At 40.7% G+C, this 26,451-nt stretch overlaps 1 protein-coding gene across 1 annotated transcript in view; it reads right to left on the bottom strand.

The window, feature by feature from the left end:
- Nucleotides 1–26,451, bottom strand: part of MTTP (microsomal triglyceride transfer protein) — a 109,642-nt gene that overhangs the window by 8,224 nt on the left and 74,967 nt on the right. The window contains exons 10-17 of the mRNA XM_075860635.1: nt 20,923–21,030; nt 20,374–20,586; nt 17,622–17,833; nt 15,332–15,429; nt 14,226–14,347; nt 13,355–13,582; nt 10,998–11,122; nt 8,966–9,136 (exon numbers count right to left, since the gene is read on the bottom strand). Coding sequence (XP_075716750.1) covers nt 8,966–9,136; nt 10,998–11,122; nt 13,355–13,582; nt 14,226–14,347; nt 15,332–15,429; nt 17,622–17,833; nt 20,374–20,586; nt 20,923–21,030 — 1,277 coding nt within the window. The remainder of the gene's footprint in view (nt 1–8,965; nt 9,137–10,997; nt 11,123–13,354; nt 13,583–14,225; nt 14,348–15,331; nt 15,430–17,621; nt 17,834–20,373; nt 20,587–20,922; nt 21,031–26,451) is intronic.

The raw sequence follows: 26,451 nt of genomic DNA, 5'->3' as shown, positions 1-26,451 counted from the left end.
TTGTAAAGATCAAATGTATTTGTCAGGAAAAAGTCATTTTTGTTTCAGGCTGTTGTACATTACAGGGGGTTAAACTAGTGTTATGTTGAGATGTCATTTTGAACTCTGCTACATTACTTTCGCAGAGTCCACAAAGGGGGGAATGGTGAAGGAACTGATCAGGTACAATTTTGGTTTGTTTTGAGTTAATTATTTTGGTTTCAGGAGATCTAAAAATGTGTAAGAGACCCCAATGAGTAATCCAGATTAAATGTGTATGAGAGTAACCTACATTTTGAGGTTTTTCTGTGTAGATGGTTCCAGATCTTTCCAGAACAGTAAATATGGCACTGGGTATGCTGTGCTGTAGTCTCCACCCAATATGAGGTATTGTGTAAGAGACCATCCCCCTCCAGCAAATTTACACAGGAGGTGACGTCACTCACAGATGAGTCTTTACAGATTTAGAAGGGGGAGAAGGAAACAAACAAAAATTGTCTGGACATTGTTAATTTGATGTAAAGTTTTTAGGAATTTTTTTTATTTTGTTTTTGTATTAATCAAGTATTTGCAGAATCTGATAAAAGTGAAGATTCTCAAAGTGTTCTGGATTATCAGATGAGTGTGGAGAAGTGTATAACATTTTGTTTTATTTTTAGAGGATGAAGACGCCACCCCTTTGAGATGTTCTATCTATATGTGACATGGGTTTCTAATGTAAATTTGTAATAAAGAGATTTTATTATACAGTATGTACATGACAGGATACGAGGCACCAGGTAAATTACCCAGAAACCACTCTCACCTTCTTGTTCATCTCAAGGAGCGGAGCTGGAGGTGCTCGCTGAGACTTGTAACCTGGCAGAAGGTAAGACGGCCGACATTTACACTGACTCTAGGTACGCTTTTGGCATCGCCCACAATTATGGGCCCATTGGTAGTAGGAACTTTATTGGATCATCGGGTAAGCCAATTGAGAGAGCAAGAGAAGACAGACCTGACAACAAGGATATGTGCAGTCAGGTGTCAGTAAATTGGCTTGTCCCTGGATACAATAATGCCACCACTAGGTTTGTAGCAGCCGGCATGATGTGCGCACGGCATGACATAGGTAAAACAGCAAAGGTACCTGTGAAAAGTGCAGCCCGGCCAGATTATCCGTCCCAGCGACTGCAGAACATACAACTACCCGAGGTAGAAGTGTATGACAATGTGCTCGTGTGTGTAGACCTGTTCTCAGGGGGGCCTGAAGCCCGGCCTGTATTTTCCCCACTGCAGACGTTGTGTGTAAGTGACGGGGGAACAGTGTTATCCCAAGTATTGACCTGTTGTTTGTACAATGATAAGATGTTAGCAGTTCTCTAGATGTTATCCCAAAGTTAGTTTGTTTAATAATTGTATTTAAGAAGTGTTGTGGGAATATTAAATACTGAGGTTAAGTTTTATGTAATGTTCTGGACCAGCCTTAGCATTGGACTATTGGAGGCGTCAGATAAAAGGTACAGAAGTGGAATATTCCCATTCAAAAACATTTTTATTTGTTTATTTTTTGTTGTGAAAGGGAAATTTTAGAGCACAGCAATTCTGTGCAGTGTATATGTGTATGTATAGATATGTATATGAAGAAGAAGAATCAGTTTGTAAGTTTTAGTTACTGACCAATGTGAACATTCGATGTAAAGATGCAATTTGTTAATGTTTTTCTTCAAATTAATTATTTGATTAAGATCAATTAATGTTTATACAATGAAAAAGCTTGTTCTCCACAGGAAGAGTCCAACTGGGAGCGGAAGGCGTGAGAACCAGATTCTAACAGAATGTGGACGGATAAGGGAACGTGAACCGGTAACACCCAAGGCACTCTTGATGGCACTTGCATTGATGGTGTATGACCTCACATATGCCCCAAGACTGCAAGGATCGATTTGGTAAGATCTAATTGGTAAGTCCCAGGCTTTACAGCTGATGCTGCTAAATTCTGTTAGAGCAGTTTGATTTGCCTACAGAACAGTCCTGGCAGACCGGTGCCAACCTTATACCCGCCTCCCACAAAGAGAACCGACCTTGAGAGGTCTTCCCAGGTAGAACGAACCAGATTAGAGTAAGAAAAATTGGTTTGAGACACTTATCAGATAAACATGTGGAATCTGTGTATATTTCTGTGAGGTGGAGATGTTCTAGGCAATCAGCTGAGATCAAGATACAAATACTGCTGAAAGAGTATCACCAAGTGCAAATGAAATGTACCCAATAAATTACACATCTTCTAGGTGCCCTGTCCATTGTAACAGAAAAGTTTTTCCTTATATTAAGGTGTTTGATGTCATTTAAGGGCCTGACATTATTGTATGTACTTAGAACAACGTTTATAATGTATGCGGATGATGTTATCACCAGATTAGTATTTATTTTAACAATTGACAAGAGTTGGGGGTCCCCAGCAAGTGGCAGTAAATATGAACTAAAAGACTTTTAACACGATGAACTCCATCACTGAGATGCGGCAGGCGCAGCCTGAGCCACTACAACGCGTTTATCATGAACTGACGGCAGTGTAACAATTCTAAGCGGCTGCCCAGACAAGTAACTTGCCAGAGGAAGAGTACAGATGCGGAGGGGGTGATAGTCACAATACAACTCCACTAATCCGCCTACGTGGGATCTCATCCCAGGCTCACAGCATGAGGTGCTATGTACAGCCTGATGACGTAAACTAAAGGAGACGGTGTCGGACAGATGAGAAGGACCAAACCAAGTCCTGATGACATCAGCAAAGTTCAAAGTAAAGACCAAAGACCTGAGTGAATCCGTCAGCAGGATCAAGTGTTTTGATAAGTAAGTGGCTAGGAGGGGGTAATAATAACTCCCCCACTGGACACCAACATAGTCTGACTCCACAATTGTGTGGGTTACCCTGAGGGTGACAGTCAGTGAAGAGCAGAAGACAGGAGAAGAAGAAGACGATGGTGTACAGGACTGGCAATGAACTGATGGGACCCGAAACCTGAGGGTGATAGCATGAGATTGGTGATAGCATTATGATTATTAGTTGAGGCCCTATTGTTTATATTGTCTGAGGTTTATAATTATAATGTGTGTAAATATGCCACGGCACTGCAAATTACAATCTGAGGAGTTTTATGTGAAGGTGTGAGGTGAAGGTCACTGTGCTGCCCATGACCTGTCATATCTGCAGGGGTAAAAGTCCCATTAGAATAGTAAGTGACAGTGCGACAGTTGTTACCATTAATAAAATGTAGACTGGATTAATTATATATACATTACAACCAGCAGCGGTTTGTAGATTATATCAAGACAACCATCCTGTATCCAGAGGAGAATAGGGAAATTTAGGACCACTCCGACACCTTGGAAGTCCAGGTACAAAGGGGGGTTACTCATCAGGAGTAGCTCGTCTCAAGCTGGTGAAGAAATCCAAAACCCCTACCCGCCTGGTTCGAGTGGTTAGTGGTAGGTTGATAGGCAAGACTCAGGGATAGAATAATAATATTTTTAGGGGGGACTGTCAGGGATCATTACCATGTATATTGTTTGAAAAATATTATCCTTACATATATATATATATATATTCAGTATATTACACAAAGATATTGGATTCATGGAGCACAAAGAGCCTGCATAACACGCCTCTGGAAGACACCGCCCCCTGGAATGCAAAGAGGAGTGTGCAGAAGAATGTACAGGAAAACTTACAGCTGAGGAGCCAATAGGATTTAAGCAAGTCCCACATCTATAGGGAGGGGCATGTGTCTTCTCTGTGTGTTTCTTTGTTCTAAATAAAGTTCAGTTCTCTTTGTCTGATCAAGGGAAGTTATGTACCAAACATTTTTGGCTGGTTTATTTCTTTCCAGGCATGCCTTCAGCTTTCAATTTACAGAGGTGGTTATTCGGTGTGAAATACGGACCTGACATATCCATTATGAATACACGGCTTCACTTCTCTTCTGTATGCTGCACAAATTTATTAATGTGGCATATTTCTAACAAAATAACCTTCTACCACGTCTCCTCTATTTCATGTGGGAACGTAATAAGAATTTGAAGAAAACATATACCCATAGTGTCTGAAATAATACCCATTATTTGCTCCTTTAAAAAAAATTTGGTCCGCATGCCCACTACACCACTAGATGAATACCTTTAGGGGGTTTAGTTTTTAAAATGGGGTCATTTCTTCGTGGTTTTTTTTTTGTTCAGGCTGCTCAATGCCTCTAAATGCATGATATGGGGCCGAGAATTTATTCAATTGTGCCCTGAAAGCCAAAGGGTGCTCCCTCTCTTTTTGGCCAAGCCACACGTCTAATAAGCAGATTGGGGCAACAATGAGAGTATTTTTTTCACCTGCTATGCATTCAATTTAGCAAAAAACTGGGGTCAAAATACTTACTATAACCCTAGATAAATACCTTAAGGGGTCTAGTTTTCTAAATGGGGTCGTTTATGGGGAGTTTCTATCGTTCTGGCAGCTCAAAACCTCTCCAAATGTACATTGGGGCCTAAAACATTTTCAAGCAAAATAGGAGTCCTGAAAGCCTCCTGGTGTTCCCTTCTTTTGGGGCCCTTCTGTGTGTCCAGGCAATGCATTAGGGTCACAATGGGGGCATTTTTGAAAACAGGAGAAACAGGGTGATAGATTTTGGGGTGTGTTTCTTCATTCTTATGGTCGCTTTACACAGAAATCGGTATTCAAAGTGATACTTTTATGGAAAAAGTGATTTTTTATTTTTTTTCACCTGCTATGCATTAAATTTAGCAAAAAACTGTCGGGTCAAAATACTCACTACACCCCTAGATAAATACCTTAAGGGGTCTAGTTTTCCAAATGGGGTAGTTTATGGGGAGTTTCTATCGTTCTGGTAGTTCAAAACCTCTCCAAATATATAGTGGGGCCTAAAACATTTTCAAGCAAAATATGAGTCCTGAAAGCCTCCGGGTGCTCCCTTCCTTTCAAGCCCTGCTGTGTGTCCAGGCAATGCATTAGAGTCACAATGGGGGCATTTTTGAAAACAGGAGAAACAGAGTGATAGATTTTGGGGTGTGTTTCTTCATTCTTATGGTCGCTTTACACAGAAATCGGTATTCAAAGTGATACTTTTATGGAAAAAGTGATTTTTTAATTTTTTTTCACCTGCTATGCATTAAATTTAGCAAAAAACTGTGGGGTCAAAATACTCACTACACCCCTAGATAAATACCTTAAGGGGTCTAGTTTTCCAAATGGGGTAGTTTATGGGGAGTTTCTATCGTTCTGGTAGTTCAAAACCTCTCCAAATATATAGTGGGGCCTAAAACATTTTCAAGCAAAATATGAGTCCTGAAAGCCTCCGGGTGCTCCCTTCCTTTCAAGCCCTGCTGTGTGTCCAGGCAATGCATTAGAGTCACAATGGGGGCATTTTTGAAAACAGGAGAAACAGGGTGATAGATTTTGGGGTGTGTTTCTTCATTCTTATGGTCGCTTTACACAGAAATCGGTATTCAAAGTCATACTTTTATGTAAAAAGTGATTTTTTATTTTTTTTCACCTGCTATGCATTCAATTTAGCAAAAAACGGTGGGGTCAAAATACTCAGTACACCCCTTAATAAATACCTTAAGGGGCCTAGTTTTCTAAATGGGGTCGTTTATGGGGAGTTTCTATCGTTCTGGTAGTTTAAAACTTTTCCAAATATACAGTGGGGCCTAAAACATTTTCAAGCAAAATATGAGACCTGAAAGTCTCCGGTGTTCCCTTCCTTTCGGGCCCTGTCGTGTGTCCAGGAAATGCATTAGGGTCACAATGTGGGCATTTTTGAAAACAGGAGAAACAGGGTGATAGATTTTGGGGTGTGTTTCTTCATTCTCATGGTCGCTTTACAAAGAAATCGGTCTTCAAAGTGATACTTTTATGAAAAAAGTGAGATTAAATTTTTTTTTATGCCTGCTTTGCATGAATTCTTACAAAAAAACTGTGGGGTCAAAATACTTATAACACCCCTTAATAAATACCTTAAGGGGTGTAGTTTGCAAAATGGGGTCACTTGTGGGGGTTTCCACCATTCTGACACCTATGAGCCTCTGAAAACCTGGCTTGGTGCAGGAAAACCAAATGTACTTCAAAATGTATAAAATTATTACTAAACTTGTATGTCTACTAAATTGCTCAAAAAAAAATTTTTTTTTTTTAAAAGCGCTTTCAAAATAGAGTAAAGAGATAGAAATATATATTTAATAAAAAAAATTGTACTGTATGTATGTATGTACATATGTGACATATTGCCGTTAAAAATAGGGAAAAATGATAATTTTTACAAAATTTCTTAATTTTTTCTATTTTTTTATTAATTTCCGCAAATCGTATCAGTCTACTTTTACCACTAAAATAAAGTACAACATGTGACGAAAAAACAATGTCAGAATTACTTGGATATTTAAAACTTTCGCAGAGTTATTCTCTGATAAAGTCACACATACCAGATTTAACAAATCTGGCTTGGTCATTAAGGCCCAAACAGGCCCGGTCATTAAGGGGTTAAAGGATATGTAAACCTTTGAAATTTAAAAAAAAAGCTCAGTAAATAGTGCAACTTTCCAAATAGCTTTTGTTAAAAAAAAATTTACTTTTTGAGATACAGCTGCTCTGTATTCTCCTGCATAGCAGCTGTATCTTCCGCTAAATCCTGCTCCCGTCAGATCCATGGGACTGACAGGTTCAGTGACAGCGAGTCCTTCGTGTCTCTGACATGCAGGATCCACCTGTAATCTATCACATCTAAGTTCATAATTTAAATAGATGTGATAGTTTACAGGTGGATCCTGCGTTGTCAGAGACACGCAGGACCCACTGACGGATTCAGATCATAGAGCTAATACAGCTAATCTGTATACAGTATACAAAGCAGCTGTATAGATAAAAAATAATTTTTAATAAAAACTATTCAGAAAGTTGCACTAATCACGCTGACTGACCTTTTTATTTAAAAAAAAATTGCCTTTCAAACGTGTGCATAGCTTTTAAGCTGCATAAAAGTTAGCCTCACATTTGCCTCAAGAAAATTCTGGTTTAATGTGGAGTTAATGGGTGTATCAATGACACAATCAGCTGATCGCATCTTTTATGAGGCAAAAAAAAGTTTGCTAGTCAGCAGCAGATCTCCCTGTGTAAACAGGGAGATGAGCTGCCAAGATGATGCAAATGCATGGGGACGGACAATAGTAGTAATGATCATTCGTCCCTATACTAAATGATCATTGCTCTATTTGAAGGAAGCAAATGAGCTTGTTTTAAAGGGAATGTGACGCTAGAAAAAAATGTATTTTTTTTTTTAGTTAAACAATTAGTGTATAGGTGATTAAACATTGTTCTAATTTTTTTAATTTTTTTCACGAGTCAGGAAATATTATAAATTCGATTCTAATTTATAATATTTCCCAGTGCTGGTCACTAGATGGAGCAATTCCCAAAATTGCAGCATTGCATGTGGTAAAGCAACCACATTGCTTTATGCTGCAAAATTTGAGAAAACTCACTCGCTCTAGTGAGCTCTCAGAATCCCCCCCTCCTTTATCCTACACTGTGTGTCGCCATTTTTTGAGCTAACACACAGTGTAGTAGGTTTACATACGCTAGTAAACACACACCAAAACACGAACATACATAGAAATAACTTACCTGCTCCTGCCACCGCCGCTCCCTCCGGTCCGTCCGCTCCGTCTGCTACCGCCACTCCAAGTGCACAAGTCCGGAAGCCGCGACCGGAAGTAGTAATTTTACTGTCCGGCCGCGACTTCCGGTCTACAGGAAAATGGCGCCGGACGGCGCACAGTTCAACTTGGACTGTGTGGGAGCGGCGCATACGCCGTTCCCACACAGACGCCGTACAGCATAGTGGATGGAACGGGCCCCGTTCGCATTCACTATGGGACTCTAGCTGCCGTATTCCATGTCTGTATGTGTCGTTAATCGACACATACAGAAATGGAAAAAAAAATGGCAGCCCCCATAGGGAAGAAAAAGTGTAAAAATAGAAAAAAAGTAAAACACACAAATAAATATAAAACTTTTTAATAAAACACTAAAATCAAACTGATGTGTAAAAATTTTTTTTCGTGACACTGTTCCTTTAAAGGTGGTGAACACGGGTGATATCTGCCCGTGAAAAACCACCTTTGATGATTGTGGAAGTTGAAAGGGTGTACACATCAAACTTATCGAGAATTTCATAAGAAAAACAATGGTGTGCTTGGTTTTTACGTTACTTTATTCTTTCATGAGTTATTTACAAGTTTCTGACCACTTATAAAATGTGTTCAAAGTGCTACCCATTGTGTTGGATTGTCAATGCAACCCTCTTCTCCCACTCTTCACACACTGATAGCAACACCGCAGAAGAAATGCCTCCCGATCTGACCCCCTTAGACTTTTATCTTTGGGGTAATCTGAAGGCAATTGTCTATGCTGTGAAGATACGAGATGTGCAGCAACTGAAACTACGGATACTGGAAGCCTGTGCTAGCATTTCTTCTGCGGTGTTGCCATCAGTGTGTGAAGAGTGGGAGAAGAGGGTTGCATTGACAATCCAACACAATGGGCAGCACTTTGAACACATTTTATAAGTGGTCAGAAACTTGTAAATAACTCATGAAAGAATAAAGTAACGTTAAAACCAAGCACACCATTGTTTTTCTTGTGAAATTCTCGATAAGTTTGATGTGTCACATGACCCTCTTCCCATTGAAAAAACTAAAGTTGGATACAAAATGGCCGACTTCAAAATGGCCGCCATGGTCAACACCCAGCTTGAAAAGTTTCCCCCCTCCCATATACTAATGTGCCACAAACAGGAAGTTAATATCATCAACCATTCCCATTTTATTTAGGTGTATCCATATAAATGGCCCACCCTGTAGAATGCACTGGAGATAATTTTGGCTTTTATGGTACATGTTCTATTACCATACATAGCTAATATGGCTAAAAATAAATTACCTGAATGGAAATGTTCCTTTATCCATTTGCATGCAAACCAAAAATGGATATGATGAAAACTTCACTGTTGTAATAAAGTTAAAGGACGACTCTGTTTCAAAGCTGGTTTCCATGCCAGCATTAGCAAACTCCGAATCAATGGTTATGTTGCCTATAATAACCATAGCCCCACTATAATGTAAAAGCAGACATGTTTAAATTTGTGAGTGTCTGTATGAGTAAATTATATATATATGTATATATATATATATATATAGATAGATAGATAGATAGATAGATAGATAGATAGATAGATAGATAGATAGATAGATAGATAGATACAGATAACAATATATATATCTATATATATATCTATATATATACATAAAAAAAAGTCCAAATACAATGTCAGCCGCACAGCCTTGTAAATCGTAGGTGGGTGCCGACCTGCCCAGGTCAGGGCTAACAGACCTGCTGTAGTAGAATCCAAAAATCAGGCAGCACTCCAAGGTATAAGCAAGGTAGAAAAAGGTGCTTTATTGGTCCATATACACACAACGTTTCAGCTCAACACAGGAGGAGTGGGAAACTTGAAAAAGGCTCCTGAGTTGAGCTGAAACGTTCTGTGTGTATATGGACCAATAAAGTACCTTTTTCTACTTTGCTTATACCTTGGAGTGCTGCCTGATTTTTGGATTCTACATATATATATATATATATATATATAGATATATATATATAGATAATTTTGGGGAGTATGACCTTGATACTAGATTTCTCCTTTCACTACAACATACTAAGCAGACACCAAAACCTCAACATGTTCTGTAAATTCTAAGTGATTATCAGATGCTTACTGTACTATGTGTATAAACCTATTGGTCTTTGGGGTAATCCAGTCCCCAACTCTTTCCCCTTTTTTTAATTCCATACCATTTTTGTTGGCCTGTGTGTTCTCTGATCTCTACTCTAAATTAGATTTTCCTTATTGATGATTTTCCCCACCAAGGAGAACATTATTCATGTTTCCAAGTATTGACATTGTGTTGTGTGTATAATAAAGTACATAATCACCTTTGTATACATTTTAAAGTTAATTTAGAATTAATCTACATAAACCGTTGAATAAATTTGCAGATACATTGTTTTAATTATATAATGATCCTAAATTACAACCTATATTATAGTCCAGAGCTGTATTTACAATTTTGCAGACTTTAGAGCTGAAATCTATTAGGGTATGTTCACACGGCAGCGTCCAATACGCTTGAAATTACAGAGCTGTTTTCAGGCGAAAACAGCTCCTGAATTTCAGATGTAATTGCTCGTACTCGCGTTTTTCGCAGCGTCAATTACGTAAAAAAAAAAGCCTGTATGCACAGAACATCGTAACCCCATTGATTTCAATGGGCAGATGTTTGCTGGCGGTTTGGAGCAGTATTTTCGGATGTAAGTCGAGACGTAAAACTCCCGAATTAAGTCCGTAAATAGGGCGTGTGACCATACCCTTAGAATTGCTTGCTCAGCGTATGCATGGAGCTTGGTGTTCAAAGTTGAACATGCCCTTTAAGATTATGGAAACCTGTTTCTGCAATTCCCTTGTGGCTTAAGGCCCTTTTACACTGGGCGATTATTGGGCAGACAAGCGTTCAGTAAACATGGCAGCAATCATCTGCTGATCGTATCGTTTTAAGAATGGAAAATATTATCGTTGTCGGCAGCACATCTCCCTGTGTAAACAGGGAGACACGCTGCCAACATAATAATAATGTATGGGTACGAGCAATGGGAGTAACGACCGCTCCTCCCCATACATAGCTCCGTGTGACAGGAGCAAACGAGCAGCGATCAGTGATGTCTCGTTGATCGGCGCTCACTGCACCAGCCGAATATCGGCAGGTGTAAAAGGCCCTTTAGGTGTAGTGACCAATCAGATAACAATTCTCAAGCTGAGATATAAAAGCAGCCAATACATTACTTGCTGACAGCGCCCTCCTAACTAGGATTTTGTCAGTAATTGTACATGCAGATGAAGAGAAATAGGTTTTCTTACCGATTATTTACACTGGTTTTGGATTCTCTATACCACAGGCTGAAATCCATTCCCCCAGAGATATCTATAGCCAGTCCGCCCTGGAACTCTGCACTGGCTTGCAGCCCAGATTGAAGCTGAATAGTCTAGAAAAGTTATAGCACGGTGTCATTATCAGATCCAGGAGTAGGCAATCTGAAACGTGGTTTTATTTTATTATTCCACAATATTACTTATATCACCAAGGTAAACGCTAGCATGGATCTGCAATAATTGTGACATCCCAAAAAATAATATCTTGTCAATACATGCATGCCATAGAATGTGGTCGCATGTTTTTAAAATACCACTTATCATTGGTGCCACTTATAATTCCCCCTTAATAACACAAAAAAATTAAAAAATTAAATTGTTTAAACTTGGTGTATAAATATGAATATAAATGCATTTAAAACTCATCCTGATGTTTAATGTTGTAGATTTCATTTTAATGCTAATTAACTAATACAAGAAAATGTATGCTTGAATCTTTTGCCATGCTGCCATGTAAGAATACTAATATTTTATACATGGACGTTTATAAAGTTGTTTTAGCAGTGCCAGCTAAAGGTGTTCTTGGAAAATATCAAGATCTCTACTCAACTCTATTTCTCAGAAGCTGATTGTAAACTTTCCTTTTAAAGAACATGCTGACAAAATTGTAGTTTTAGCATCAGTTTCTGAGACGTTAATTCAAAAGTGACAACCAATATGGCTGCCCTTCCGTTTGTCACTGTTGCAAAATGGTCAAAATAGAAAAGTACCAATATTTCTGTAAATTAAAAAAAACTGAATTACCAAACTTTGGCTACTGCTAAAACTCTTGATTTACTACTATATGATCATGTTTATCCTTTGGGTATTAAAAGAGTTAACCTACGAACCCTTTTCGTTACAAAACTCTCCACATCCACCAAAATATGGTGTATATATACCTGTTAAAGGGGTTTTCCAGCTAATAACAGGTTTATGCCCCCTTTAAATATAAAGAGAGAGTCACTTACATACAGATGGCCACTTTGGCGCTCAGATTCACCATTCCGCCCCGTTACATCTTTATCAGTACCAGTGACGTGATCATGGCACTCCATTCTTCTTTCAGAGGGCATTCAAACGAACGGGTCAATTACATCATGCGCAGCCCGAACCCCTCCCACTCCTATGCAGGGGGCGTGTTTAGGACATATGTGGAGGATCGGTAGTCGTTACCACTGACTACCAATGAAGAGGCGGAGCTGATGTAAACATGTGACTGGTGCTGATAACGGCCTGAGCAGCCATGTAGATGTATATAATGCTCTCTTTACTTTTAAAGGTGCATAAACCTGTTATTAACTGAAAACCCCTTTAAGCAAGTTTGTTGTATTTGATATTTGTTCCTCTAGTTTTCACATACAGTATCATATTTAGCAGTAGTACAGTGATTATATAGAGTACTGCGGGACCGGTCACATGACGATGAGTCTGTCGTCATGAAGGAAGACTGTGCCACTAGACTTCCGGTTCCCCGCCAGCGCTATATAAAGCTATTAAAATCTCATAATCAGCGTGACGGGGGACCGGAATGTATATTAGCGAGTGTACCCACATACCGCAGTGAGCACAGTACATGCTAATACATTTTGGTCCCCCATATAACCCCTTTAAATCCATTGAACAAGTCTAAGAAAATATGGATAAATTATTCTTTGATGAATAACAGGTCCAGACTTCAGCCTGTTCTTGTTCTTTGGATTAATCATTTTTATACAACAGTTGTGCATGTGTAACTGCGTATATATAAAACATTCCTCATGTATTTTTTAAAGACTATGTGACAGGGTTGCTTGAATGGTGATAAATAATACCGGGAGGTGTTGTATGAGTTGATGTAAAATATAGAGTGAAAACATGTATGCTTGCAAAACGCAAACCTGTGTGAAGGAGAACTAGCGCTATGAAATGCAATATGAGATAGAATCCAATGAGGTGTTGGAAACGTATACATGATCATCAGCGTGTCTAGGTGTCTAGTATAGCAGGTATGGAGCAGAACATAAATGTGCTGAGAGCATCTTAGTATATGTGTATCTATATCTATATCTCTATAGATATCTATATCTATATAGATATCTATATCGATATCTATATAGATATCTATATAGATATCTATATAGATATCTAGTAAATCCTTTCAAAATACGAGACAGCACACCTTGATAGTGAAAAAAGTGGATTTATTCAACCACATGCGACGTTTCAGCCCTACTCCATGGGGCCTTTCTCAAGCATCTATATAGCATATATAGCATATATAGCATATATAGATTATAGATATAGATAGATATGGTATAATTTACCTCAGAATGATCTGTTAGAAGCATCAACCCTTTCACCACACTTATTGGGTCACCAGTTGCTGAGAACATTTTTGACATCAAATCACTATATCCTTGGAAGAAGGTTACAGGTCGGAGCTGGACATCAAACAAGATGGCTGACATTCCAGCAAAGGACTCCAGGTCTTCTTCTCCTTCATCAGGAGTGGCAGCTATTAAACTTTCAAGACCTTGAGCTTCAATGACAACCTAAAATCAAGAGCGTTATAACCTGTGATAAATCCTCATATATCTAAATTCTGCTTACTTAACCTATCTGCAGTGAATAGTTTGCTAAACATGCTCATGCTTTGGAAGCTAATGCATGGATAAGTTTTGCCTTGGCTTAATGGTACCTTAATAATAATAATAATAATAATAATAATAATAAATACTGTTCATGGGAAAAATTACAAATTAACTACATATTTTCTTTCCTTGGGTCCTTAGCGATAATAAAGTCCTAATTCGGGTCAGGAATTAATAATTTATAATCCCTCTTGGAATCATAGCCTGCCACAAATCACAGAGAACATGGCAATCTAACACTTTGTTATAATAACCAACACACTGGAACATGAATAACCAAGACAGAAGTCCTGTTCTACATGTGCGTAGTAAGTAAACATTTTGCCTTCTCCTTGGAGAATAGCATACATACATTTCACTAGTCCGCGAGGTGGATTTCAGACATAGACAGCTGTCGGGCTGCTAATTTAGCGTGAAATACAACATGCCAGGCTACAGATCTCGCTGGAAGTTCTTAGTGCACAAAGCGGGGCCTAAAGGACAAGTCCAGCAAGGGTACGGTGCAGGATGTTTGGATAATTAAGTTGGATACGTATCTCATTACCTGAATGGCATGTAGCTCAGTGTTTTTAGAATAGACAAAGGTATCCATGTTGCTTCTTCTGAGGATGCCAGATCCAGAGTATAGTATATCAAGACTGTATGTTGTTGATGAGTCAGGGAGACCTAAAGCACAAAAGCGTTCATTTAAGTTATCATCACTTGTAAATACTTCTACATTCATTTTATACAAATGCAAAGCACTACCCATAGAAACTACTGCAACATCCCATGAACCACCACATGTTCAGAACATTTTCCCTATCTATAAGGAACCCTGTTATCCCACTGAAATGTACAGATGTAGCAGTCCTTATTTTGACTCTGATAGTTTTCTGCAGTGTGATAAATGATCACTTAAAGGGGTTGTCCACGACCGGACAACTGATGACCTATCCCCAGGACCCCACACCGATCAGCTGCTCCAGCTGTCTCCAGGCACCGGATCTTAGGAACGGTATTCAGTAGTCGGAGGCGAAAGCAGATTGCTCCGACTACTGCATAGGGGCTGTGCCGCAGAACTGCAGCTTTGCTCCTATTCACTTGAATAGGAGAAGAGCTGCAGTACTGCAGCTCTGCCGCTATTCCGTGGCCAGAGCCATCTGCTTCCGGCATTGACATCTGGTGCCCGGAGGCAGCAGGATCAGTTGATCGGTGCAAGACCCGGGTGTCTGACCCCCACGAATCATATACTAATGACCTATCATGTGGATAGTTCATCAGTGGTCCGGTAGTGGATAACCCCTTCAAGCCATACAAAACCAGTGAAAAAGTCAAGTTAAAGTTTCTTGCCACTGTGTATTTAACGCGTTAAAAGTCAAGTTAAAGATCACACAATCTGTAGGTGCATAAATATACTAATGACTAGATGCCTATAAAATATTTGCATGTGTTATATACTTCATGTAACGTATTTATATCTTGTATATTAGATGTAATGGTCTATAATGCAACATACTAACTACAATCATTAGCAACTAATAGCTTCATGTAGCTTCAACTATGATTTTTAGACAACTTGCAGCCCTATATAGACTACACTGTAGGCTTTTATGTTTATCTTTAAAATTGTAGATATAAAGGAAAAGAAGCACAGAGAATGCAACATACGTGTCACATATCCTGAGTAAGCAGATGAGGATCCAGTCTTTGAAAATCGATCATAGTTATGAACCTTCATATCCTTCAACACTTGCCAAATGAGCTTACTAAAGTACAGAATAGACATACACATGTTACTGGCAAGAAACAGTCTGTGAAATTACAGATCCTTGATATTGAGCAAGAAATTGTCCCAATTTACAGGCAGCTTCCTACGGATACAGAATATTCTTCTTCACATATTTAATGTACTGTAGTTAGATGGACAGAATTATAAAACTGTTTTTAGCCAACATTTCTATAAAGAAAAGCAGAGGTTTCTTTTCCTAATAGCCACTTTAGATGGTATTATTATGTATTTAGGGGCAACCGTAGGAGGTTGGTACCCACTACAGAGATGGTGAAGTTCCCCTCCTTTCCCATTCATACCTGATAATATACAGTTTCCCAACATAGCTTAGCGGTTAAAACTTCATATCTCTGTTAGTCTAAAGAAATGAAGTGGTTAATGTTGATATTTATTATCCATGTTGGTCTAGGGTGGTTTGTTGGTTGGCACTTAATATTATATAATAATTTGATTATATTGTTATTATTACAGTTGCAGCAAACTTTAAATCAAAAATTAAAGTGTGCTGGCCGCTGCTGTCAAAAGTTCATTGGCGTTATCCCCTCTCCTAAACTCCCCCTCCGACCGTAAATAACGCTCTGCAAACATTTTCTGCCTTTTATGATAATAATCGGGCAGTCTCGTTTGTTTCTCTTCTCATGCTCGCCCACCTCCAAAAACTGGCCTGCCCTTAATACGGAAATCTCATCTGAGATAGCGTCGGTCATGTATGGTCTAACACCCTTCCCTGCTTCGTCCGGGCCTCAAATCTAGTTACTGCGCATGCGCCGCTATGGTGTCCCGTTGTGCGCAAGAACCACAACAGGAAATCGATGCGCAAGCGTGAGATTTCGTGAGTGCAGAGGGAAGGCGAGGAGCTGTCAATCAAAAGTAAGGAGGCGGGGTTAGGTTGGAAAGACTTGAGGAATGAAGATTTGGCTCTTTTCAAACGAAGATATGACTCTTTTATGCTCATTAGCATACAGTGCTGGAACATTAAAAAACTGAATACTAAAGGTACAGAGCCTACTAAGAAGACAATTATAAGTTACATAAAAAATGATTTTTCAACCACTTCCACCAGGTATTGCTGGTTTAATAGGTGAAATGCTGGTGACAGGTTCCCTTTAATAGAACAAAAGGCTTTAAAAAAGTTCAGTTAAAGTTTGCTTCAACAATATATCGTTTCGGATGGTGAAGGGGTTACTAGTAGTTGTCTAGGTCATGTACCTATGATTTAATTGAATCAAAATAGGTCTAGAACCCTTGTAAGTGTCAGATCTGTTTTTGATGTAGAGCTCCAATTCCTCTACTTCCATTCACACACTCATAAATGATTATGTTTTGTCTGCCTAAAGCCACCACTAGAGGGAGCTCACTTAATAGAGATTTTGTCCCATTGAACTCTATAATAGATCAGTATGCAATGAGCTCTCCCTAGTTATGATAGAAAGAATTAATTTTTTAACTCAGTGGGGGAGATTTATTATGTATTTGCGGCAGTATTCTGGCAAAAAAAATGTTGCAAATGTTAGCATACGCCTGTTTTGTGCAATACATTGTGACTTTTTTCACTTTTATGCCACTCTCACCACATTATTTAAAGTGGCCGGATATTAGCTGACGGGACATGGTCACCAGAAGCCCAACAAATTTACTATAAATTAAGCCAGAAATTGGCATAAATTATAGCGGAAATCTGGCATAGATTATGCACCAAATAAATTGAGAGGCTTAATAAATTTGTTGCATCTTACTCAAGCAGGCTTCTGTCTACAACTGGCGTGAACTCAGCCAATGTTTCCTCCTGAACGGCTCAGAGGGGGGTGTCTCGGTACTAGGAAACCCCTATGAAGTTTGCCCATGGTATTATGATGTATTATTGAAAAGTTTTTCCAGTCCTAAGAAATTGATAGCCTATACTCATGATAGGCCATCAATATCTGATCAAAGGGGGTCCGATTGCCAGCACACCCGCCAATCAGCTGTTTTGAAGGGGCCGCAGCACTTGTACGAGCACTGCTTCCATTTAATTTCAACCTGCTCATTTTGTGATTTGCCGACAGTAGCCGCAGTTCACAGTATTACAGTCTTCTCCCATGCAAGTGAATGCCGCTTGCCCACTTGTACCATAAGTATCTGTAATCGTCTTATCAGTATTGCTACTAGTGAACTCATATGTTCATGTACCTGGCTGGCATCTCAAATTGAAGAATATCTTGAAACACAGAGAGCATATACTTGTTCATCTCTAGTGGGAGCTCGCCAATAGAAAGAAGCAGATTTTTAACCTCCATGTATGTAGGCTGGCTATTCAGTATTATATCTGCTGCTGCCGTTCTTACGGTCTTTTCATGTATTTTAGAATTCTGGTGGTAGATTCTGTTCATGACCTTTTTTACCTAGTTAAATAAGAAAAATGTTTAAATCAAGACCATATTTGGCTACTGGATGCATTAAAGAATATCAAATAGCAGTTACAGGTTTTAAAATTCCATGAAAATGAATTGGAACATTTACCAAATTTCAACCCGCTACAGTTTACATATAATTCATCTATATAAAAAAGTAGTTCTCATGTGCATGGTGATGTTGTATGGAGCCGTAATAGGGCACCCATAGAGGCATTACTATGACTCCATATGTCACTGATTTCATACAGAGGCTTACGGAGCTTTTACTTTCAGATTCCGTGCAATATTGATAATTAAAAAAAATCATGGCATGTTCCATCATATGCTGCATTATAGAGCTATACTCACCTAGAGACATTGCTGCAAGGAGAGAATATCTCCGACATAAAGCACCCGACGGAGAATTATCGTTGGCTCTGCTATGTGCATGAGACCTAGGTTTGTAAACACTTTGCATTACATAGCTTGCATTGACCCTTAGTCACAGTCTATATTATAGCCCAGAGCTGCATTCACAATTCTGAATGCTTCAGAGCTAAAACCCCCCCAGCATTCCTTGCTGGCTTAATGCCTGCACAGAGCTTTCACTGGTAATTAGCATTATGGTAGGTGCATTAGTTACACTGGCCATTGTACAACAATCCAATAAAGGAAAAGCTAACTCTCTAAGCTGTGTTTGTTGAGAAGCCTGTCAACTGTCAATAACAACCAGGAGTATTATGATGGCAGCTCTGGGTAAAAGTTTTCTAATCGGCAATTATAATTGCTGGTGAAAAACTTTAAGTAACTGCAGTTAACATTATAAAATAAATAAAAGACTACTTACCTTTTAAATCCCTCTTACACTCCAGAGCCGGCGTCTGATGTTCCCTGATGTTCCTGCAGCGATGACGCCACATACATTATTCACGTAAACCGCTGCAGCCAATTAAGGCCTATAAATATCTTTAGTGGTCATGTGAATCATGTACAGGACATCATTGCTGCAGGACTGGCGGGGACAACCGGAATGTCAGCACTGGAGTGGCAGGAGTATTTAAAAGGTGAGTAACTTTTTTTTTTTTTATATATTATAAACTAAAATTTATTTTTTAGTTTGGTCTGAGGTTTGATCAGGGCTCTGGAGTCACAGAGGGCACTGTGAGGGCCATTATCTACAAATGGCACTGTGTGTGGTGCTATCAACAGATGACACTGTGTGTGGCACTATGTGGGGCACTATCGACAGATGGCCTTATGTGTGGCACTATCTACAGGGGCACTGCCTATGGAACTATTTTCAGGGGGCACAGCGTATGGTACTATTGTTATTGGGCACTGTGTGTGTGACATGATTGTATTCAGGCGGGCACTATGTGTGCGTGGGGGTTCGGCCAACATTTATCTAATGTGTATGGCCGCCTTTACCAAAAAGGCATTGAAACTCCACGTGTAAAATCATACTCCGTGTATAGCCAACCCCCAAAACCTCACCCACTTTTTTACGCGTGTTAACCTGGCTGGTATTTTTGGGTGGGAAAGGTGGCAACCATAATTATAATAGAGGCCGTATTATAGAATCAGTATAAGTAATGCAATATATTTGTAATGTTACTCAATTTCTTGAGCAGTTGCCCATAGCAACCAATAAAATTGCTTCTCGCATTTTCAAAAGGGCTTCTGAGAAATGTGTGTTAGACTTGGATTTATTCCTAGGTGCAACTCCTAAACTTTTAGACTCTGTTCACATCTGCTTTGGGGTCCCATTCTGACGTTCCGTCTGAGATTTCCGTCAGAACGGGACCCGGAGCAGACACAAACTGACACAGACGGAAACCAGAGATTTCCGTTTCCATCGCCATTGATTTCAATGGTGGCGGAGCCGGTGCCCGTGGTTTCCATTTGTCTCTTTTGTGCACCAGATCCGTCATTTTGCCGGAAGCAATAGCAATGTCGGATGCACAAAAGAGACAAACAGAAACCACAGGCACCGGATCCGTCACCATTGAAATCAATGGTGATGGAAAAGTGTCAGTTTGTGACTGCTCAGGGTCCCGTTCTGACGGAAACCTCCGACGGAATGTCAGAACGGGACCCCAACGCAGATGTGAACAGAGCCTTACTTTGCACTGGTTTTCATAAATCTCCCTTCATATGTTTATACTTTAATTCTACTATATTTACATCATACAGACAAATAATTAACAAGCCCATCACTTAAAGGGGTATTCCAGTCTTAGGTATTAAAGGCATATTTACAGGTTATGTTATAAATGCTTGATAGGTTTGGGTCCCAACTCTTTAGCAGAGTAAATTCTGCCAGAAGTGATCTCTGCCATCTTGCAGGGTTTTGGTGATCCCCTTTAGCTGCCACATTCTCCATAAATCCCAATGGAGAGGAGGTGGCGGTACTTGTGTTTGGAAGTCTCTACATGAAAGCTAATGTGGAAATTAAGGAAAGAAACGCGCGCACGCGCACACACGCACGCACGCACACACACACGAACACTGTGTAGTACTGTCGTTTTAGGGATTCTGTGTTCATTTACCTCATCAGTAATGAAGGAGATAGGATATTTCTGGAGAGCACTGATAGCAATGCTGCTGACAGGCCCCTCCCCAGATTCTGAATATTTTAACAGCGATGGAATTCCTTCTGGCAGATTGGCATTTTTCAGGGCTAGAAGATACATCTTGACATCAGAAGTTTTGTTCGCCTTTTGTAAACCATCCAAGATTAATTTCTTGGCTTGCAAAACTGCCTGTAAAGCAAACAATGCAGATGATATAATACTCATGCTTCCGACAAGTTTACTTATTTTAATTTTTAGCTGTCCTCACCTCATACCTGACAAATGCAACATAGCATAAAAGGCCTTTACTCAATGTCATATATAACTGCTAAAACGAATGTGGATTCCTATATGTCAGTGTGCCAATGATCTACTAGGATTCCAAATGCTAAAATTCCAATGTTCTGGCATGACCTGCATATTTAACAAATAGTGGCACCCAAAAAGAAACCTCCCCACCAAAATGCACCCACAAACACCCCGTCTCCCATACACATATACAAAACAATGTGATACAATATTTACCGGTAATTCAGAGCCTGTAGCCTGGTGAAGTTTCTTGATGAGAGCGCCAATCATTATAACCACAGTTTCTCTAATGTCATCACTTGCTATTTTTCCTTTGTACTTGTCCTGTAATTTTGCATAAAAAAAAGCAAAAAATGAAATAGAAAATAACAGTAAATATTTTTGCTTTTGTATGGTCGTTAATATTATTTGCTGAAACTATTTTATGTGGTGGCAAAGAATTATGACATTTTCTGAGACAGGCCCTGTTCACACATTGCTTTAACCCCTTCAAGACACAGCCTGTTTGACATGTTTCACTTTATGTGGTAATAACTCCGGAATGCTTTTACCTATCCAAGCGATTCTGAGATTGTTTTCTCGTGACACATTGGACTTTATGTTACTGGAAAAATTTGCTCGATTCATTAAGTATTTAATTGTGAAAAACACCAAAATTTAGCGAAAAATTTCAAAAATTAGCATTTTTCTAAATTTATATGTATCAGCTTGTAAGACAGATAGTAATACCACACAAAATTGTTGCTAATTAACATCACCCATATGTCTACTTTAGATTGGCATCGTTTTTTGAACATCCTTTTATTTTTCTATGACATCACAAGGCTTAGAACTTTAGCAGCAATTTCTCACATTTTCAAGAAAATTTCAAAAGGCTATTTTTACAGGGGCCAGTTCAGTTGTGAAGTGGATTTTAGGACCTTATATATTAGAAACCCTCGATAAGTCACCCCATTTTAAAAACGTCACCCCTCAAAGTATTCAAAACAGCATTTAGAAAGTTTCTTAACCCTTTAGATGTTTCACAGGAATTAAGGCAATGTAGATGTGAAATGTTCAAATTTCTTTTTTTTTTTGCAGAAATTAATTTTTCATCTATTTTTTTTGTAACACAGAAAGTTTTACCAGAGAAACGCAACTCAATATCTATTGCCCAGATTCTGCAGTTTTTAGAAATACCCCACATGTGGCCCTAGTCAGGGGCGTAACTAGGAAAGACTGGGCCCCATAGCAAACTTTTGACTGGGGCCCCCCCTCTGCTGGGTATCACACAACCCCCCCCCCTTGTAGATAGTGCCTCCCTATAGATTCCACCACACAGCGCCCCCCTATAGATAGCACCATACTCAGCCCCCTATAGATAGCACCATACACAGCCCCCTTTAGATAACGCCATACAGACCCCCTGTAGATAACACCATACAGCCCCCTCTGTAGATAACACCATATAAGCCCCCCCCCCAAAAAAAAAACGGCCTATAGTTTGTCCTACAAAAGACATGCATCCCCTATCCACAGGATAGGGGATACATGTGTGATCGCTGGCAGCGATAAGGAGAACGGGGGACCGAAAGTCCCCCGAAGTTCTCCATGACTAACCTCGGACTTCCGGCGTCTGCGCAGTTCAATAAAAATGAAAGGAGCGCTGGTCACGCATGCGCACAAGCGCGACTGGCGCTCCATTCATTTCTACGGAGCTGCCGACACAGACCCCGGAAGTCCGAGGTTTGTCATGGAGAACTTAGGGGGGACTTTCGGTCCCCCGTTCTCCTCATCGCTGGGCGTCCCAGCGATCCCACATGTATCCCCTATCCTGTGGATAGGGGATGCATGTCTTTTGTAGGAACAACCCCTTCAGTGGCGTCGCGCTGTAGCAGCCATAGCGGCTGCTAGCGGAGCCTGCGGCCATGGGAGGGGGCCGTGCCGGCGGGTGCCACAGGCCCCCTCATGCTGCAGGCCCCGTAGAAGTCGCTACGGCTGCTATAGCGGTAGTTACGCCACTGCGTATAGGTTTGTACGGTGTAAAACTACATCTCCCAGCATGGCCGGAACAATGGTAAGGATATGCTGGGAGATGCGGTTTCACAAAAAAAAATCCTATCATAATCATACCACCCATCATCTCGCTGCAGATCATACAGTGACTACAGTGCTGATTAGAGGCAGAATAAACATTTACATTAAGTGACTCACCGGTGACATCTCAGATTCTAGTTCTTTTCTTCTCCCTCCGGTTCAGACATCTATGATGGATTTCTCCCGGCCATGACCCATTTCTGCAGTTTTCCGTTTAGATGTCTTCAGCTTCTCAGTTTTAAAACATTTCTGCACCTATAAACAAAGTTAAATTTCTCAACACATCTAAATATAACTGTCTCACACACACACACACACACACACACACACACACACCGTGCCCCCTGTAGATAGTGCCCACATATGGACTCCAGAGCTGCAAGGCAATAGCGCTAACCACTGAGCCACCGTGCTGCCCTACATATAGCTTCCCCTATAGTTAGTTCTCCACGTATAGCCCACCTCTGTAGATAGTGTCTCACATATAGCTCCTCCTGTATATAGTGTCCCACATATAGCCCACCCCTGTAGACTGTGCACTACATATAGCCACCCTGTTGCTAGTGCCCCACAGGTATCCCACCCCTGTATATAGTGTCCCACACATAGCCTACCCCTATAGAAAGTACCCTAAAAAATAGCTCCCCTATAGATAGTGCTCTACATATAGCCCACCCTTGTATAGTGTCTCACATATACTGCCCCACATATAGACCCCCCCTGTAGATAGTGGCCCACATCTCCACATACAGACCTCCCCTGTAGCTAGTGCCCCACATATAGACCCCCCCCTGTATATAGTGGCCCACATATAGACCCCCCTGTATATAATGGCCCACATATAGAGCCCCCTGTATATAATGGCCCACATATAGAGCCCCCTGTATATAGTGGCCCACACCCCCACATATAGACCCCCCTGTAGCTACTGCCCCACATATAGACCCCCCTATATATAATAGCCCACATAAAGACGACCTCCAACCCCATTATAGATAATGCCATTCACATTTTTGAAGAAAAAAATAAATAAATTGCCATACTCACATGATCCCGTTCCCACGCTGTTCACTGGTGATGCAGACATGCTCTCTTCTGAGCATGTCTGCAGGAGCTGAACGAGCGTCCTCCAATGACGCTGATTGGCGGGGCAGATTGACTTGCCCCGCCAATCAGCACCTTCCCAGCATGGAAGCGGCGCGATGATGTGATCGCGCCGCTAGCCAATCAGTGTCATTGTAAGGCACTGGATGGTCAGGCACGGAACATGCCCGGCCATTCAGTGCTAACACATGTATTTGGCTGCCGCTAGCACTGGGGCCCCCTCCGGTGCTAGCGACACCTACAGGCATGATGAGAGGGCCTGTGTAAGGCTCGGCGGGGCGGGTCCCACAGTAGCGGCGCTACCGCTATAGCAGCCATAACGGCTGCTAGCGGCGCCACCGGGCATTTGGGTGGGCGTGTCGGCTGGCGGCACGGGCCCCCTCAAGCCCCGGGCCCCATAGCAGCCGCTACTGCTGCTACCGCGGCAGTTACGCCACTGGCCCTAGTGCACTTATTGACTGAAGCTCCGGCCTCAGAATCAAAGGATTTTGGGGCCTCCTTTTTATTAGAAAATATTTTAGGCTCCATGTCGGGTTTGAAATGCTCTTGCGGCACCAAAACAGTGGAAATCCCCCAAAAGTGACACCATTTTGGAAACTATACCCCTTGAGGAAATTATCTAGGGGTATAGTGAGCATTTTGACCCCGCAGGTTTTTTGCAGAAATTATTGGAAGTAGGCCGTGAAAATGAAAATCTACATTCTTTCAAAGAAAATGTAGGTTTAGCTAATTTTTTCTAATTTCCGCAAGGACTAAAAGGAGAAATTGCACCACTACTTTTGTAAAGCAATTTCTCCCGAGTAAAACAATACCCCGCATGTGGTCATAAACGGCTGTTTGGACACACGGAGGAGCTTAGAAGGGAAAGAGCGCCATTTGGCTTTTGCAGCTCAAATTTAGCAGGAATGGTTTGCGGAGACCACATCGCATTTGCAAAGCCCCTAAGGGACCAAAACAGTGAAAACACCAAAAAAGTGACTCCATTTAGGAAACTACACCCCTTGAAGAATCCATCTAGGGGTGTAGTGAGCATTTTGAACCCACAGGGGTTTCATAGATTTTATTAGAATTGGGCAGTGAAGATAAAAATCCTTTTTTTCCAATAAGACGTAGCTTTAGCTCAACATTTTTCATTTTCTCAACAAATAAAGGAATAAAAGAACCCCAACATTTGTAAAGCAACTTCTCTGGAGTACGGCAATACCCCATTTGTGGTCATAAACTGCTGTTTGGGCATACGGCAAGGATCAGAAGAGAAGGAGTGCCGTTTGGCTTTTGGAGCACAGATTTTGCTGGATTGGTTTCTTGACACCATGTCACATTTGCAAAGCTCCTAAGGTACCAGTACAGTGGCAACTCCCCAAAAGTGACTCGATTCACGAAACGACACCCCTTGAGGAATTCATCTAGGGGTGTAGTGAGCATTTTGACCCCACAGGTGTTTCATAGATTTTATTAGAATTGGGCAGTGAAAATAAAAAAAATCAGTTTTCTTCAATAAGACGTAGTTTTAGCTGAAAATGTTTCATATTCTCAACAAATAAATGAAAAAAAGCACCCCAACACTTGTAAAGCAACTTCTCCTGTGTACGGCAATACCACATATGTGGTCATAAACTGTTGTTTAGGCACAGAGTAGGGCTCAGAAGGGAAGGAGCACCATTTCGCTTTTGGAGTACAGATTTTGCTGGATTGGTTTCTGGTCGCTATGTCGCATTTGCAAAGTCCCTGTGGGACCAAAACAGTGGATCCCCCCCAGAAGTGACCCCATTTTGGAAACTACACCCCTCAAGGTATTCACCTAGGGGTGTAGTGAGCATATTAACCCCACAGGTGATTGGCAGAAATTGGTGTGCACTCGATGTTGCAGAGTGAAAATAATTTTTCAATAGATATGCCAATATGTGGCACCCAGCTTGTGCCACTGGAGACACACACCCCAAAAATTGTTAAAAGGGTTCTCCCGGGTATGGCGATGCCATATATGTGGAAGTAAACTGCTGTTTGGGCACACTGTAGGGTTCAGAAGGGAGGTAGCGCCATTTGGCTTTTGGAGCGTGGATTTTCCTTGTAGTAGTTTTGTTTGGAGTCTTACTGGTGTTTCCGTTTATAATGTGGGGGTACATGTAAGGCGGGCGGAGTATATAAGGGGCATAGTCAGGTGGTATAGTGGGGTAAAAAAAAACAATAAAATAATCCATAGATGTGTGTTACGCTGTGACACAATCCTTTCTGCACAGGCCGGTGTCACACTAATAAATGGTCTTTACTTATTCCCCTTTTGGTCCGCACTCCGCACCTTTGAAGTTTGGGGAATTTTGCTGGGAAAGTCTTGTCCTGGTATAATACGGGCACCCTCACTTCCAGCAGATATGATTGGCCCTCCCCTTCCTGGTTCCCTAATTTTAGGGGCCTTGATAAATCGCCACTTGAAACAGAAGAAACGTTCCCCTCGGGCCGGCACAACTGCATATTTTTATTTCCTGGCTTATTGGTGCCTTGACAAATTTTATTTTTTCATAGACGTAGTGGTATGAGGGCTGTTTTTTTTTTGTGTGACGAGCT

The sequence above is a fragment of the Rhinoderma darwinii genome, chromosome 1, assembly GCF_050947455.1.
Source record: "Rhinoderma darwinii isolate aRhiDar2 chromosome 1, aRhiDar2.hap1, whole genome shotgun sequence".
In the NCBI taxonomy this organism is placed as follows: Eukaryota; Metazoa; Chordata; class Amphibia; order Anura; family Rhinodermatidae; genus Rhinoderma; species Rhinoderma darwinii.
Note: the sequence above shows the minus strand (reverse complement) of the source record. Positions and strands in the feature narration are given on the sequence as shown.